The sequence below is a fragment of the Brachyistius frenatus genome, unplaced genomic scaffold (assembly GCF_029030835.1).
Source record: "Brachyistius frenatus isolate BFR_SWC_R1_liver_20210118 unplaced genomic scaffold, ASM2903083v1 Contig_10, whole genome shotgun sequence".
NCBI lineage: Eukaryota > Metazoa > Chordata > Actinopteri > Embiotocidae > Brachyistius > Brachyistius frenatus.
The window spans coordinates 7581551-7599351 of record NW_027210609.1 but is presented as its reverse complement, the minus strand read 5'-3'; the positions used below and the strand labels follow the sequence as shown (position 1 = coordinate 7599351).

The 17801-nt window shown below is 41.6% G+C and overlaps 1 protein-coding gene across 2 annotated transcripts in view; it reads right to left on the bottom strand.

Moving 5' to 3' along the window:
* The window catches only part of LOC138616688 (membrane-associated guanylate kinase, WW and PDZ domain-containing protein 3), a 117732-nt gene that overhangs the window by 33672 nt on the left and 66259 nt on the right, over positions 1–17801 (bottom strand). For both annotated transcript variants that reach the window (XM_069691196.1, XM_069691194.1), the window contains one exon: positions 4061–4177. In XM_069691196.1, coding sequence (XP_069547297.1) covers positions 4061–4177 — 117 coding nt within the window. The remainder of the gene's footprint in view (positions 1–4060; positions 4178–17801) is intronic.

The following is a 17801-nucleotide window of genomic DNA, read 5'->3' as shown; positions in this document are numbered from 1 at the left end:
AATGTGTTTACATGTGTCTCTGTTTGTCTCGGACTGAAACAAATTGTCACTTTAGTCTTGCAAGTTCTCACTGCTGAGACCTTCTTTTTTTTTTTTAAACGTCTGAACTGAAGAGGATGTCACTACGGGAACATCAGAGGTAGTAGTCAGTCAGACGTGGCAAGCCATAAATTTAACATGGTAATTTTGTGCATAGTTTTATGATGGCACTTAAAAAAAAAAGAAAAGAAAAGGGTGGCTTAGGGCTTTGATGCTGAAATGGCAAGAAAAAAAAGAGAGATCGAGTGACGAAAGAGGATCATTACAAATCCAAACACTTTTGGTCCCTTTGTGGAGTATGTGCTTTTAAAAAGACACTGAGGCAAGCTCTGTCTCACGGCTTATTGTTCTGATGCAATGCTGTAAAATGGCAAATATTAACAAGAAATACAAAGCAACTTGTATATTTATTCTTTACAATTACTATCTTATCCAAAAATAAACGGAGAGAGGGAAGAAAAAGAGCGGATTCAGCTGCTGAAATGGTTGCCATATTTGTTTAAGCAGGCAGAGATGTCACAGAGTACAGCTGTATGTTTCCATGGCGTATCATGATCTGTCCCTGTATTCCTGTGCATGTGCACCTGCACCAGTGCAGTGTGCAGATGTGTGAACAGGAGTGTGTGTGTGAGATGAAACTCTGTCTGCCAATCTCTGATCTCAGTGGGGAGTTGCGGGACTTCGTGTGACCCGTCCTCTTAGAAAAATCCTCCTCTTTTTGTCCTCTTCAGAGCACTCAAGAGCCTCCTCCAGCGTTTTTCTAAGAGTCCAAATGAGATGGAGCCCCTCCCAGTACGTGAAGGAGATTTGGGGATTTGCCACACACAGACAGTAAAGATCTTGCAATCTTTTTCCTCTCTGCTCCTCTTCATCCTTTGCAGACCAATCTCTTTTTTATTTTTCCATATTTCTCTTTAATATGAACCACCTTGTTTTGTGTTTCATACTCTGGCCTAAAAGTCTAAAATAATACTTTCATAATGGCTTCCAAAATGCTGCAGCTCAGCAGAATTGACCCTGTGAGTTTAATAGGACACACAAACAGAACAGCACAGATCAGTTGCAGTTTGTGTGAGACTACAGCAGTGTGCCGGTAGTTAAGTAAAGTGGACCATTGGCACAGTGACTGCTAATCCTCTTGCTGTCTGAATGATTGTCACACACATTTCTGGGCATAAATCCACCCTCAGATATTCTTGTCACATCAACTTGGGATGTTCAAAAATCATTCAGTGAATTGTTTTGGGTTTCAATTTGTAATTTTGTGATGCACCACTACTCCCCCAAACCTTCTATGTATAACTTCAGGAAAAGTATTCATCTGCCACGATGAGAAAATGATTTCTCAAATTACAGTTTTGATTTAAAAAAAAAAAAGAGGAGTCGAGCCTGCGCTTAACGGTTAGAGCAAAATAAGTGCAGTGAGAGCAGCTAGGAGATGAAGGGAGTTTTTTGTCGGTGAAAAGAAGCAAAGAAAAGCTCATTACTCAACTAACATATTGTCTTGTGGTTGCAGTGCATTGTGGTCGACTGCAGTGAATGTCAGCTCGGCTCCTTGTCTGCAGAAGTTTTGAATAGAAACGTATTAATTTACCTGGATTTTAAACTTGTGTGTGCTTTAAATATTACAAATAAATGAATAATAATATGTGTAGCAACTATTCTGAATCAGGCGAAATGTTCTTAATCCAGCTGACATTCAAAGGAGAATACTTCAGGTAGCTGCATATATTTTACACTGAAACATTTGAATCTTTAAAACCTAAGAACTGTAGATTTATGTGATCATCTCATCTGTTTTAGCTGCTTATTAGTGGTTGATTTAATATCTAAAGACAGATGAAACCAGGAAATAGAAACAAAATAAACAAGTAAAAATAAAAAGCCAGGCAAAGTGTAATTGAAACAGAGAAAGAGCAAGAGTGAAACAGAGAGGGTGAAGGAGGGGAGACTGAGAGCGAGCAAGTGAATGATGAAGGTGCTGTCGCTGTGCGAGTCCTGGTCTCTTGCTCATTAAGACAGTAATTCAAGCAGGGGATTAGAGAGTCAGAGTCCTGCAATGAGTCCACTGGCTGCTGCTCCTGATGACCGGTGGTGAGGGCCATAAAAAGTGGTAGTTAATATCAGGTGACTGAGAGCAGTGTGTGTGTGTGTGTGTGTGTGTGTGTGTGTGTGTGTGTGTGTGTGTGTGTGTGTGTGTGTGTGTGTGTGTGTGTGTGTGTGTGTGTGTGTGTGTGTGTGAAGGATAGAGCAGGTGAAAATGAGAGGTAGCAGTGTTGGAAGAGAAAAACTCTATGATGATCAACTTCTGTCCACCCACTGTAACTTGACCCAAGATACTCCTAGTGCAACTGAGCTTTGACAAGAAAATTCAACTTGAACTCGACTGCCCAGGAAACAACAAAGTTCAGAACATGACTGACAGGTATATGAAAGAGACAAGAGAGCAGAGATGCCGCTTCTTTGTGACAGTGCGATGCCTCAGAGTCTGTCATCGCCTCAGGAGCAGTCGCTCTGCATGTGACTAAAATGTTGACTATAAATTATGGCGTTCCTCTGAGCAGAGTCAGTATTCAGCAGGACGTGGGAAATATTTAGGCCAATATATCTGTGTGAACATCATCACAGTTTTAGGATTACAGATAATGCGTCAGTCGCATCTCCTGTTGATGCGGCATCGCTTCCGCATGTCATCTGGTGCTTTAAAAATGCTGCACTTCAAACATTGGGCAACATCAGTGTATCAGAGAGATTTTATAAATTCAGTCAGATATCTCACCCCTTGAATTAAATAGAAATGACTTTTTTTTTTTTAAGTTGATAATCATCTTTCTTTGTATTTAAATTGAGAACATAAATTACAGTAGCAGCAGACAGACTAAATTTTCTTCTAAAAAAAAAAAAAATCCTTTCAAGAAAATTATGTACAACAGTATTTCTAAATTTAGAGGCATTCACATCATTGTGGCAATATCCTGCGCTTCTGCAGCCCACTCAAACCTTAATAAGGATATTAATTTGCACCTTTGCTGTACTAACAGCCTTGTCTCTAATTTCCCTGCTTTCATTTAGAAAGAAATTACAACATTCAAGCTTATAAAACCTTTTGAATGATCTAAAATAAGGTTAGAAAATGCAGGGGCGTGAGGCGGAAAATGTGTTTTTCTTTTTCCTCTCAGCTCCTGGAAAGTGGCATTTTACCGAGGTAAGGTTTTTGCTTACCTGGCAAAAGCAGAGTCTACCTTGTTTGCCGAGTGCAAATACTGGCGACACCATGACACATTTCCTCACTTTGCAATAATTAGGGATAATATTTTACGCAGAATGTCTGCTGTCTATTAGATCAACTGTTGTTTTGCAATAGTAATATTTGACTTTATATACACTGCAATCGATGGACATGTGCGTTAAATATGAATTACTATGACACTGAAAACCCATACAGCTGCCATTCATCGCAGTGGTTCTTGGCAGTCCGCAATACCAACCTTTTTATTTACTACTCCATTACTAATTTTAGCAAAGTATAATAGGTGGTGACGGCCTTGCCGAGTAGAATGTCAGAAAGGGTAAGCAGAGCAGCAGAGAGAAGAAAACAAAAGGCGGTTTATTTATGGAAAGAAGATGACTTTGATCATTCCGATGATACGGTACAGAAGTGAATAGGTTTCATGGGGGTTAGATACGTGTCCTTAGCCAGGTTGCTATGGTGCTATTGAAGTGTGTGTTTTGTATAGTGTGTGTGACAGAGAGGCTGTGAGTGAATGACAAGGCATGAGTTGGGTAAGGCCTGTGTAATGGAAAGGGAACACATTAATGCTGCTTCTTGTGTGATGGATTTCCGGCTCTGTGACGCATACAGAGCACCCTCGTTGTTTCCTATAAGGTGCTTCAGATAAAAACACATACGTATGCACTGAGAGTGGGTTCTACTTTCCTGCTTTGCTTTGGGCTTGCAGGTAATGGTGAGTGTCGTGAATGAGGACTACGGTATACAAGCAGTCCTGCATGGGGTACTTACAGGGGATGGTGCGTAGGTAGAGGTTGTCTCGTATGATCTGCTGGAGCTTGTGGTCCAGTGAGCCCTTCTGAAACTGCAGACTGAGGTAGTGGCGCAGGTCCGTGTTCAATACTTTCCCTGCAACAACACAGGCAGAAGCATGAAGGGTCAATAAAAGCATGGCGGTCGCTCTCTCATAAGGGTTTATGTTTAAAAGGAAATCCATCCAAGTGGGACGTACTCTCACAAAGTGATCAATATTACAGAAGAGGATCAAACTGTGTTTCTACTTGACAAAACGGTTACCCTTTTATAGCACAGGTGTTTAATTTTCTAATATTTTCACAGATATTGAGTGTTTAATATCTTATCTTACCTTTCTCAGGGATTTTACAGAAATCAACCTAATTTTAAAATAGATATATTCAGTTAAATTCCATTCAAATCAATTTCATTTATTTCATATGGGGCAATGTAGAGGCAGCATCATTATGAAAACTTGGAATAAAGGTTACATAATGAGTACAAACTGGTAAACTAAAAGTGTAATTACTAAATGAATGGTTGGTCATTTCACATCCGGTCATTTCCGGATGACTTTGCTAAGTGTGAAAATTACAGAAAGACATAAATTGCATTTCTATGAGAATATGGAGGTTTATGAGTACAAACGTTTTGTAATTTTTTTTAATCGATCCAGTAATTGCTTCAAAAACAGCATAAATGCGATGTCTGCTCCGGAGGCAGCAGCGCTCGCTGCTTGCTTTGTGACGCGTTTGACGTCAAACGCGTCACAAAGCGAGGGAATCTGTAGAGGAGAGCCCAGGCAGATAAACAGTGGGCTGATGTCTGAGTTTTTGGTCTTCATGTTTCTAGTTTATTGTAGAAAGACCTTAAAATAGGGTCTATCATCCAAAAACCTTCACCAATGATTTAAACATAGAGAAATATTGTTGTTATGTATGCATTATTATGCTATGATTTTACTGGTCTGGCCAACTTGAGATCAAAGTGGGCAGTATGTGGCCCGTTAACTAAAATGAGTTTGACAGCCCTGTTTTATTCTATGAAGGTGCAGTGCAGCTTTTAGCAGACAAGTTTAACAGGCCACTGGTAGCCAGTATTAAAACCATGACTACTCTACTCCAACATATTTTGCTCTAGGTTACTTGAAAGCACCTCCCTGACTGAATGAGGTCAAATCGTTGAAGCAATCACAAAGTCCTCTGGATACACTTAAAATTCACAGTGGAGGGGGTAAACACAAGGCGGCTATTTTAAGGTGCTGAACAGAGTATATATATTCATGTATACAGTTTATGACCACCTGGTCTTTCTAGCCGAGAGCTTAAATCCTCGTTGATTCACCCTTTAATTCCAGCCTGATTGCTGACAGGAAATTGTAGCTAAATGGAGGAACAAAGGTTAAACTGAATTTTTTTCCTATGAACTCCACTTCAATTATTAAGGATGAAAGGTGATTTAGGGTACAAAGGAGGTTACAGAGGGATATTTGGCATTTGAGCAATAATAAAAATGTGCTGTGGAAATTGAGTGGCGAGCTAATATGTTTCTGATTGTTTTGCATTCGGTGATGCTTGCTTGTTGAAAATAGCCAGAACAAACTCGACTGGGCTCAATTCATCGTCATCACTGCCTTCATTCATCCATTGATCTGAAGCAACAAATCTGAATTCTAAACTGTTAAGTGACAGAAGATGGATGCCATGTTCACGCTCGACTGTCTTTACAGTTTCAACAACCGCACACAAGCCTCAAAAAACTTTTTCCCAAAGATGTGCAATGCCACAACCTCAAAAGTGAGGCACCAGAGATTTTCATAAGAAAATCTGAAAAGATTTCGCTTTTGCTCTAAACTCCCAGAAGCCTTTGTAAGAACAAAGAAGGTTCATGCAAAGTTTGAGTCAGACGAAGACTTCAGAGTCGTCATACACAAGCAGGGAAAAAAAAGTTTTTCTCTGAAAGAACATGATGAGGAGTTTGGAAAACAGGAAGGGAGCTTCAGTGTACGTCTGCCCTCAGCTTCCTCATCTCTCGACAGAAGAGGGAGTGTAGGCTTTGAAACAGTTTGACGACAGAGAAGTAATCATTTTTCTCTCCATTTCTCCCCCTATTCTGTCTCCATCTCCGTTTCCCTTTCTGCCGCGCAAACAGACCAAACTCTGCTTAGCATGACTCTGCTCCGCGTTGCAATGAACACCAATCAGCAGGATTATAGATGAGATCTTGCTTCTGTAGATGTACTGTACATACTAATATAGAGGGGAGATGTACTTGACTATGGAGGGGTGATAGAATAATGATGAGCTCTGGGAATATTTATATTTATGTGAGCTTTCTCAACCCTCAAATCCTCTTTTCCTCCCCGACTCGTGACAGAAACCAACACAGGCCATTGTAGTGACAGCGTAGCGATCCTATTATTTTGTGTTCTAAACTACTCTCGCTCCAAGTTTGGGAGGCTGCATCAAAATGCCCCTCATGTCCACAGGCATTGCTGCCATCTGATGCTGTTTTAGGAGTAGTCATCCCAGCGGGCCTAGTTTTTCAGAATAAAGGTTGCATGATCTCCGTCTGCCTCTCCAAAGAAGGCTGCATCACAGCTGGTTGAGCAGACAAACAGACTGAGACTGGGCAACCAAGGCCCAGTGTGGAAACTTCATCTCAAAACTGTCCCAGAATAACCTTTTCGTTCGAATGCAGTTGGCACACAGGGGATTTAACGGGGAAGCAAGGCTGTTTCAACAAACTACATGTGCTCAATATGCTCTCTGAAAGCTAATGGCGTATACAACCAAGCTTCAAGTCTGTTAAAGAGCTTTATCTTTAGGGCAAAGCATGTCCAACATTTGGCATTTAAACTTGCACTATATAAGATACACTCAACATCACTAATCTATTGTTATCCTACATTTTCCTAAGCCTTGTACCAACTATGACATGGCAGTTGGCTTTTCATTGATGTTCAGAAGGTACTGAGGTGTAGTACACGCTGCCAATATGGCAAAAATAATAGTGTAAACAGAAAAGATAAGTGAAACCTATCAAATGGGTAAAAGCTGCTTTTTTCCTTTGTCTTATCTCCTGACATCTCTGACTTGCCCAAATTCAGGTTCCCCCGAGTCTCAGACTCAGAAAAGAGCCATGAAAGGGTACGAAATTTACACCTGCCATGCTAGATTATGATTTCTTTGAAAGTATATCCTTTGAATGGCTTCGGTAGGTTTTTACAATGTCTCTCTCTCTGGATTTTTCCTTTGAATTTTTTCCCTGGAGTGTCATCCACTTCATTTTCTTCCTGCAGGGCTGGGACATTTTCTTTTTTTAGCTATTTGGCTTGTCTTCAAACATCATTGATGTGGAGGACCTGTGAGGCCCATTGAGACTTTTCATGTAAAAAATATTGGACTCTAAAAATCAGTCTTGATCTTTTTCACTATTGTTCAAATCTCCCTGTGCACAGACCAATTAAATCAGATATTTCTATGCATATGGGACCCTTAATTGTTGGCTAGCTGTGCATTTGTGATGATGAAACTCTGTCTTTAGATGATGAAAGAATTATATCATCTCCTTGCAGTACAGTGAAAGTCTTTCAGACAATAAATGATCAATAGCCAGCTGTCCTCAACATTACATGTTTGTAAGCTGCAAAGTGTGAATGTGTCTGACTTGCAGAACAGTCGAGTTTGCACGGTCACACACACACTTCCGTGGATAAATAAAGCAAAAGAAGAATGCGTACACTGACACACACACACACACACACACACACACACACACACACACACACACACACACACACACACACACACACACACACACACACACACACACACACAAACATACTGCTCTGATCTGTTCATTGCAGTACAAGTACAGTGCGGTCTTTGTGGCTTCCTGGGTCCTGTCAGAGTCTGTTAGTGAGGTCGTCCCATCACAGAGGTTCCTCATTCCTCCTCCCCACAGATAACACTGCTATTGTAGAAGGCCTCATTTTTCTGTGACGGGGGTTCAAAGAGCTCCATTGTACCCCATCAGCCAGCCACTCATTTCTCTGCAGCCAGCCAAGAAGATGAACATACTGTACGGTTACTGTCTTCTAACAAAATAAATAATAAAAAGGAGAATTTTGTTTCATTTCTGTCCATTTTTTTTCTTCAAAATTATCTTATTCTCTTTTTTCCTCAACTTTTACAAATTCATTTCACTACTGCTGTCATTGTGATGGCACAAAATTGGACCTAATTTATTTCCCGTCTGTTACATCATGATGTGTAATCTCAGTCATATATAATCATGTATAATAAGATGTTGCTTTACACCACACACTCCTCCTGAAGATCCTCTCCTCTCCTCTCCTCTCCTCTCCTCTCCTCTCCTCTCCTCTCCTCTCCTCTCCTCTCCTCTCCTCTCCTCTCCTCTCCTCTCCTCTGCTACCTTATAATTCTTGCATGAAGTGAGGGCAGGAGATGTGTCAGAAAAGAGCAAGGTCACCCACGGGAATCCTCCAGCGCCGTGTTGCCATTTCACCTTGCATCAGCAGAACGCCTCCTCTCAAAAACTGGAGGCTCCGAAAAAAAAAAAAATCTGCACTTACTCTGTAGTGATGTAGCGGTGCCTGGCACATCGAGTGAAGCAACAGACTGTTAACATCCTCACTTAGTCCAACACCTCACTCAGAAGCCACAGAATTAGATTAACACTTGAAGCGCAAGACATAACTCTCTTTCACACACACACGCACATGTCATGCATCTGTTTGAGGAGATTTGTTTAGTCACTGAATTGGAAATTCTAGTCTACATATTAAAGAAGATTCATTCACTGTGAAAATGATTATGTAAGAGTGGCAAAACTTTATGTCACTTTTAAACTGAAGTAATGTGATGAGCAATAAAGTAATAATGGGAATCTAGAATTTCTGACACATTGGTGATAATATTACATGAGAGAAATTTTAATTTACTTTGATAAGTTAATTTGTGATGCAGTGGGATGTAATTTGTTGGTGGAACTTTTTCTCGGTCTGCGTTATTTACCTCTAGATCAGTCAGTTATTTTCTATATTCCCGAGAAGTCCGGCTTAAAAAGAGGCTTACATTTCTGTTGTCAGTTAAAATGTTTGAAATTCCAATATTACTTTATGCTATACTGCAGATGAAAATCTGTTTTATTTATCAAACGGCACATTTCAATTATTATTTATTTCTGATGTAATCACTGACTTGAAATTTCAACGTTTTCTGATGAGACAAGACAAGACAATTTATGCCCAAAGAATATCTTAAGGAATAGGTCAACATCTTGAGAAATAAAAGCTGTTTTGCTTTTCTCACCCAGAGATGAATGAGGATGATCGACACCTCTCTCTGTAAGATTAAGATGAAGCCACCACCAGCAGCCTGTTAGCTAAGCTTGGCACAAAGACTGGAAATATGCCAGGCAACAAATTCAATCGTCACCTCAAATGCTAATTAAAACATTACTTCTTGTTTGTTTAATCCACAGAAACCACAACCGCAAGTTGTAGAAGGCCTCACAGGGAGTTAGAATGTGTCTTTTTTCTCCCGAAGCAATGACTTTCCTCTGTTTACCATCCAGAGAGGAGCGTGGCATCAAACATCTCACTGAACTCTCCACAACAGGCCGAATATGTCTCGAAATCTCAGGCCACTCCTTTAAAGTGCATGATTGTGTAAAGAAAATATTTTTTTCCTCTTGATAGAAATTTGAGCAAATGCTTGGTGCCTATTGCAACATTTCACTCTGACACATCTTTCTCCAGGCATGTGGACGTCCACTGGGAGGTCATTATCCCTGTTGTTTGACTGTCACTTAATTAACCGTCCCCTGAATTAGGAATATATCCTCAGGTCTGGAGCTGATACCTTCCTAAGTGCACTGGGTCGTCTCAGAGAGAGGCCAAAGGTAGGAATACCGAGGAAGACATATGATGCCACAAGGTCCACATGTACACCAGGAGTGTGTATGCAAAAGACTGTCATCGTTGTTTCCCTGCATGTAATACATTTATTAGACTGAATTCCCTCCTTTCTTTTTTCTCTCCAATATATACACATGGGGCTTCCAGGCAGTTGCTGCAGTACAATAGACAGTCTGCTTTAACCCAAAGATCTGCACTGTGTAATGAATGGATCATTTTTTGGAAATAGCAGATCAGTCAGACTTTGCTTTATTAAAGGAGCCTGAAATGATGATCTGAACAGCAGGGCAATATTTTGTCAGCACTTTTTAAAGTCTGCTACAAATCACAACTGCACAAATCGTTTTCTGATCTGACACCACTGTGGTAGACATTCATTGTGTTTATGCATAAAAAAAACTAATTATTTTAAAATCACGTGGAGATCTGGAAATTTCCAAAGAAATCAAATATGTCAAGCTGATTAGTGGGGAAATGTGTTTAAAAAGATTAAAAATCAACATTATATACTTAAGTTTCAATTAGAGCTGGATTAAAAGAAGAAAAACTAGATACATTTATCAGCTGTGATTCCCTTTAATCAGGGGTCTCCAACCTTCTTACCACTGAGAGCTACTTTGACAAAATGAAAGTGAACAAGAGCTACTCGTGATTAGTAACATTTATTCACACGGCTGAGCTCCACCCAAACGAGCTGAATAAGCTTTTTTTTTATGTGAACAATAACAAATTGATACTCAGCACAAACATTTTGAATCATGACAGCTTAAATTCAACAGCATGTGCATGCTTTTTTTCTGCATGCATTTCTTTATGTTTTTTAATTGAAGGTGCGGAGGTGGGGGGTGGGGAAGGGGTAATTTTCTGTATAATAACAAAGATGTTCCCTAAATGCATAGTTTCATCTTCGATTGGGATCCCTTTCAGAGAGCTACTCAGAAACAGGTGGGGAGCTACTGGTAGCTCTCGAACAACAGGTTGGGGACCCGTGTTTTAGAGTATAATGCTTGGACATTTTGGGAAATATGCTTACTCACTGAAATCCAGATGAAAAGATAATAGAGTAATTATGACACTGGAATCAGCGACCTATTAGCTTCACTTAGCACTAAAACTGGAAACAGGGCAAAAACAGCTAGCCTGACTCTGTTTATGGATTATATCTTGACACTGATCAGTTGCACAGCAACCTGGGGAGACTGGTCTCAGCCAATAAATAGTCTGGCCCATAACCTGGGGTTTTACAGGGATTTAATTAATTCTGAAACATTATTTAGTGAGTAAAAACAGAAAAGAAAACTGTAATACGGGGTCAAAACATTAAATATCTGTTCTTATGTAAGCAGCTGTAACTTAAAAAATATGACAGCCTGTAGGCGATGGTGTGCATGTCAAAATGACAGACACACACACACACACACACACACACACACACACACACACACACACACACACACACACACACACACACACACACACACACACACACATTGAGACTATTGTTCTGTTTGCCCACTATTAAAGGCATCTGCACTGGCAATAATTCACTGTGCTGACGTATGCACACAAAGACTGAAAACCGATGCATTGTGTAAATAGTCAATAAAAGAGTATTACCCAAACAACAGGGCTGCTTTATTTTCAGTGGGCTCTTCTGTTTCTCTATGCTTGTGGTTTTTCCCGCATTCTCTGCATTCTGAGGTTTTACCCTGAGGTGTTTCTTACTCTGTGCTTTTAAATCCCCCGTTCTCTAATGCTCCGCTTCACCCATATTCCAGTGAAGGCAGATGCTACCAGCCCCTCAATCCTGGCCTCCCTCTCCATTCATCATATGATGTGTGACAGGCCACCAGCTTCCTCTTCATCAGGCTCTCCTCTTCCCCAGTGGCACTCGGTTAAACGGGGCCCTCCAAGGCACCGACACCTGCGAGACCTCTGGTTTAGCTCCCCTCATCACTCTCCGGGACTGACAGAATCCCACCCCCTGGCTCCATGCTGCTCTAACCTTGCAGCTTCCTGTGACCATTTTAAGGGACAATATTGCCTCGGGGTCCCGTTGAGTGGCAAGTTTACAGCAGGGCCTCCGCTCCATTTTTCAGACAGCTGGATGTGAGACTGGGATCAAGGGGCATCTCACTGACTCTGCTGAGAGAAGCACAGAGTTGTGTGCCATAAGCCTGGTTTATAATCTCACACCTCACGCAGTACCGTCAGATGAATTCTCTTCACTTATATAACTGGCATGTGGAGCGTTACTACGGCTGGAGGATTCTGCAATAGAGGAGCGTGATGGGCCGCTGTGTAGCTGTGTTTCTGCTTGGCTGTCTGCTTGGCTGGCTGGCTGCAGAGCTATGCAAAGTTAAACAGGCAGCGGTCTCACATGCCCAAACCTCTCTTTGCACACTTCATTTCACCTCATTTTAGCAGTGTGCCGACACGGGGACCGAGGTCTGGTATAAGCGGCTTAAAGGGATGAACTAAAAGGGGGGGCAGAGGGGACAACAAGAAAAGAAGAAAAAAAAAATCCAGCAAGGTCATTAGATTCATAGTTTTGTTTTGCATAACTTCAGCAAATTAAGTCAATGTTGAATTATTTTGGATTGTTTGTTTTCGTAAAAGACACAAATGTGGATTGTGTGTTCTAGATGGAAGGTGTTTGTTAATGATGCTCTTTTAATTACAACATTACTGCAGTCTCCACATTAATTACACGAAGCAGCGATATTCTGGAATGACAAATTTTGATTAATTAAAATATGAGGTGAATAGTAATTACCATCCTTTTATACATAAAGGCAACAGTTTAAAAAGCTTAAATCCCTTTCCACCAACACGACAAGCCACATGAGCGTAGGTCAGAGCTGCAGCCCCTTGACAATAACGACTACAAATATTCCCTTGTATGATCATAGCATGACACATTTCCAGCCCACTGATCTCACAACTACACAGAGACATCTGCCGCCGCATTAAAGTTAACTAACCATATGCTCCCCTCTCTTCTGCCCTCCAACCCCTCCCGTCTGTCCATCACCACACAAGAGACGGAGGAATGACCTTCCTCCTGTGAAGTAAAGGCAAGATCGGCCAAACTCAGCAGAACTGGAGGGGTAAAGGTGAGCCGCGGTGTGTGAATTAACAGCAGCATCGTCGGCAGTAATGCCAGAGCTGCTGTGATAATGTGAGGGGGAGGTTGTCTCGGTCCCAGAAAGAGAGCGAGACAGGGGGAGACGATTTCGGTCCCCACAGGTGCTGAGTCACGTTGTTGCTCTATTTTGCTGTGTTTTTGCATACCTTAGGTTTTTTAGGGCCCGAGCGGCGATGGTGCGAAAGCCCTATTGTTATCCATGCGATTATTATGATTCTCCGTAAACAACTGCATTTTTGGAGGCTTTATCATCTTCAAAAACTCATGAAAGTTGGTACACCCATCTCTCCCGGCGAAAAATGTTGTATTTTAGTGGAGTCGCCCCCTAAACAGATGCCCCGGCAGCTCCATTTCGCTACATGCACGAAATTCGGTGGACATGTGTATCACACCAAGACGTACAAAAAAGTTACACTGCACCATTACGTCAACTCAACAGGAAGTCCACCATTTTTAATTTAGTCACCATTTTTGGCGATTCGCACATGTTGTACTTGAACAAACTCCTCCTTTAGATTTTGTCGGAACGACTTGAAATTGAGTCTGTGCCCTCTTAACATGTTTGGAATTAAAAGTTATCATAAGAATTTGTTTTCGTTGATCGGTTTGCCCGTGGTGGCCAAAAAGTGACCCAAAGGTCATGCTTGTTGTTCAAAAAATGACCGGTATTTTCAAAGTAAAAAATGACTCATGATTTCTTTTGTTAAGTCATGACAAAGCCCCCCTTTGTCATCGATTGAACCCCAAATCTTCTGTCTGAGAGGAAGCAGTGCTAACCACTGCGCCACCAATCTTCCCAGAAGAGTTAGATGGCATTGTGACAAAGCTTTGGCTCACTGCAACCTATAACTCCACCGCCCATAAATATTCATTTGAATGCGACCAAAATTGCCACAGACATTCTTTGGATAGTAGATATATATGTTTTCAAGGGGGTCTGCAGTGATATTAAATATCTTCCTGTAATGTGTAGTGTATGCAAAACTTTTTCAATTTCTCCAAACGTTTCAACTTCACTAAAAGTTGAATCGCCATCAACAGGCCGAGGTGGAATCTAAACCATTAATAGCAACCTTGGTGAAGCAGAATCTTTTACCTGTTGAGTTAACCAGACTGTCGGTTGAGTCACAGGAAGCTCTGAGTGAACTCCGTGAAACTCTTTCTCCCGCTGCGACACCTCCTCCGGCGCCGAAGATAGTCCAGCAGTCTACGACGCCGAACTCTGAGCTGGAAACAACCTTATGAAGACACGGGTTTGAGCCCCGCCAAGGTAACACACATGGTTCACGGTTTCCCCGCCGAGGTAACACACAAGGTGCACGGTTCACCCACCGAGGCAATACACAAGGTGCACGGTTTCCCCGCCGAGGTAACACACAAGGTTCACGGTTTACTGAGGGTGAGTCCCCTTAATAAGCCACATGGTTCACGGAGAGCAAATCCCTCTAAGTGTAAGCCACGTGGTTCACGGAGGGCAAGACCTCCTAAGGCGAGTCCCTGTAAGTGCAATCATACTAATACCAAACCAAACGTCAACAACAATACAAAACAACAAAAAAAAGTCCAAAAGTGACTTTTTTTCTTATTTTTCGGACAACATGATAATAGTATGACACAGTGGTGTAAGAGCGGTTGCTCAGTGTGAGAAGTAACTTGAGGCATGCATGTCAGAAAAAGGTCATACTACAAAATATTCAAAGAAAAGTCATACGATAGCATGTCGTCCAAAAATGTGACCCAAAAATTAATTTGTGTATACAGTATCGAGTATATAGGATATAGTATAGCAGGGCGATGCGGATAAGTTTGATGTTTCGCCGTGACACAGGAAGTTGATGTTTAAGGTCAAACGATGCTCCAAACCTCATGAAACTTGCGTCAGGCACCAACTTTTATGAGTTAGGCCGGCAGCACCGACCCGCTGAATCCCCGACGTGAAGCTGCGAGGGCCCGCATATCACTGCTGGCAGTTTTAATTTGGTTTTGTTTCTCAAAACTTCTAACTTCAGTTTTTCTGTCTTTTTTTTGCCGTCTGAAAGGTCCTCTATTGTCTGGCTCCTCTTCATTTCACATTTCTTCTTCCACTCTCTCTTTAATGAGCAGTCTACGGCCCTGCTTCTGTTCTATCATTAATGTGGTCTGTGCAGAATGAGACAGCTGGAGAATGAACTCGCAGACACACAAACACACACATTGCATCCCATGTGGATCCTCACTTAGCATCTGGCTCTAACAACATGTCCGCAAGACCTCGTAATAAAAGAGTTTTTATCTATCCAATGAAAGTTTACACCGCATTGTTTTTAAAGAAAATAAAAAAAATGGAATTTTGTATGTTAATCCTAATTTGAGCTAACTGCTAATGGCGGCTACAAATATGATGAAGGTCATTTGGATTTATCCTCTGGGAACCATGAATGTCTGAACATAATTCAGAAATCCATAACTGTTGAGACATTTGTGCAGCAATTATGACATAAAATGCAAGTTAAACTTTGTCACCGTTTATAAGAAAACACTGCAGCTTCTTTTTTATTGACAGTGACCTTGAGAGCAACTGCCATCTTTCTCATATTTTGGATTTGCCTGACGTGTTTGATCAATAAGGTTCACCAGGAGTTTTTTCTCCTGTCAAATTCTGTCCATCTTTAAATGGAGTTTTGATTACTGCATTACTCTCATTGAACTGAATCTCGACCGCCTCGCTAGCATCACAGCATTTCCATTTGTTTATTACTCCCAGATGAATCAGATTCTGAGATTCTTTTGATTCCAATCTCCATCTCTCCCTCTGGTGATACACGTCCTCTCGGCTCTACGCCGGTTTAGAAACCTCTGGTTATAACTGAAGTGCATTTCTTTTTCACCCCATCTCTCCACTTTTATCTGTTTCACATGCAAAACTACATCAGGCACAAATGCATGCAAACACTGTTTCTGCTGGAGAGGAATGAGTTTTCAAGTTATGTCTAAAAAACAAGTGTGACTCAAGTGCTGTGTTGTTCTCTGCTTATGGGAGAGTCTGTCTAATCCCAAGCTTGTTGCTAAATCATGTCTCCATAAAAGTGAAATCGTGTTTTTTTGTGGAGCCAGGCATTTTCAATTATTAAAGGTGGGAGAAAACTGTAAGTAAGGGAACGTATTAGCAACTGAAATTAGGTGGAAGCCGACCAACATGGAGAGGCAGTCAGGAACACGACGTAGAAGCCGGGGTTCTCTTCTCCCACCACCACTTACATGTGCCTCAGACCTAATGGCGCAGTCTGTTTTACTTTTTAAAATGTCACACCCAGGCACCATAAACACAGTCTCACAAAGTGCACAGGGAATTACACTGGTAGTCACTGTAAGAGGAAAACGCAGCAGCAAAACCTGAAACAGGCTCCGCTAAGGAGCGCTTTAAATACTGTTTACTCAACACTGCGGAACAAATTCTGTGCATTATTGCAACCACTGAGCTCATCAGGCATTTCTTTTGATGTTTAATGAGTCTACAATGAGCAAAAACAGCTGAGTCATCCTTAACCCAAGATGGCTGTCGGACGCCACAGTCTGCAGCTCGCCATTAATCCTGCCAGCCGCCGGGGAGTGACGAGAGAAATATGGGCTATCGTAGTCATCTTCCTCAACGGCGACAGATAGGAGTCGAACTACAAAGTGCTCGTTAATGCGGGCCATCTCAGAGCAGAAGACGGGAATCAGGGAAATCTCTGGCTCACTGTTTCTCTCTCTGTCAGGCATTTAAGTGACTGACAGATTGACAGAGGAGGATAATATTATTAATTCAACCACACGCACACCCAGGCGAAGATAAGCTTGAAATAGAAACGTAATTGTTGCTGTGGTGATGAGATGTGCTAGCCTCGTTGTTTTCAGACGGCAGCCGCCTCACCAGAATTTGCACAGAGAAAGAAAGCGAAAGGGAGCAAGACTGTGTTCCTGTGTGTGTGCCAGAACTGAGAGAGCGAGAATCTGTGTGTCACTCAGCACTCACTACTCCTCTATGCTGCAGATCATCACAGTGCGCTGTCATTCAAAGTAATTTCCCAAGGTCTGGACCGAAGGACAAGTTAGTCTGGGCATGTTTGTCATCATATACAGAGAGAAACAAAAGGTGCAGCTCACCGCCTAATTCTACTCTCCGGGCAATGACTCTTCTTCCACTCTCTCTTTTATAATCGCAGCTTCTTGAGGAAGGCCAAGGATGTCTTAAAATGTCAGTCCATCGCCTCCAATACCATGCATTTTATTGTTGAGTGAGCAAAGAGCATCCTGGGGCCAACGGGGCATCTTTTAAAAGTGCATCGTGCCACGAGAGCACAAAGCACACATACGTTTTACCTCTCATACCCCCATCCAACGGCAGCGCCGAGTTACTCAACGGTCGTCAACATTGATCGCATGACATCTGTCAGATACAACGAATATATTGCACTCTGTCAGCTGAAATTGAGAGACTGAGCTGCCTTTGCCTTTTGCAGCATTCATTTCTATCTGACTTGCAAGTTGTTGCACGTGGGTGAAAAGTGGTGAGCTTACAATTAATATGCTCAAAGATTTTCAATTTGTAATTAATTAAAAGTGACAAAAGCAACACATGTTCAAATTGGTCAGAAGCAATGTGTAACCAAAGCATGTTTGGAATT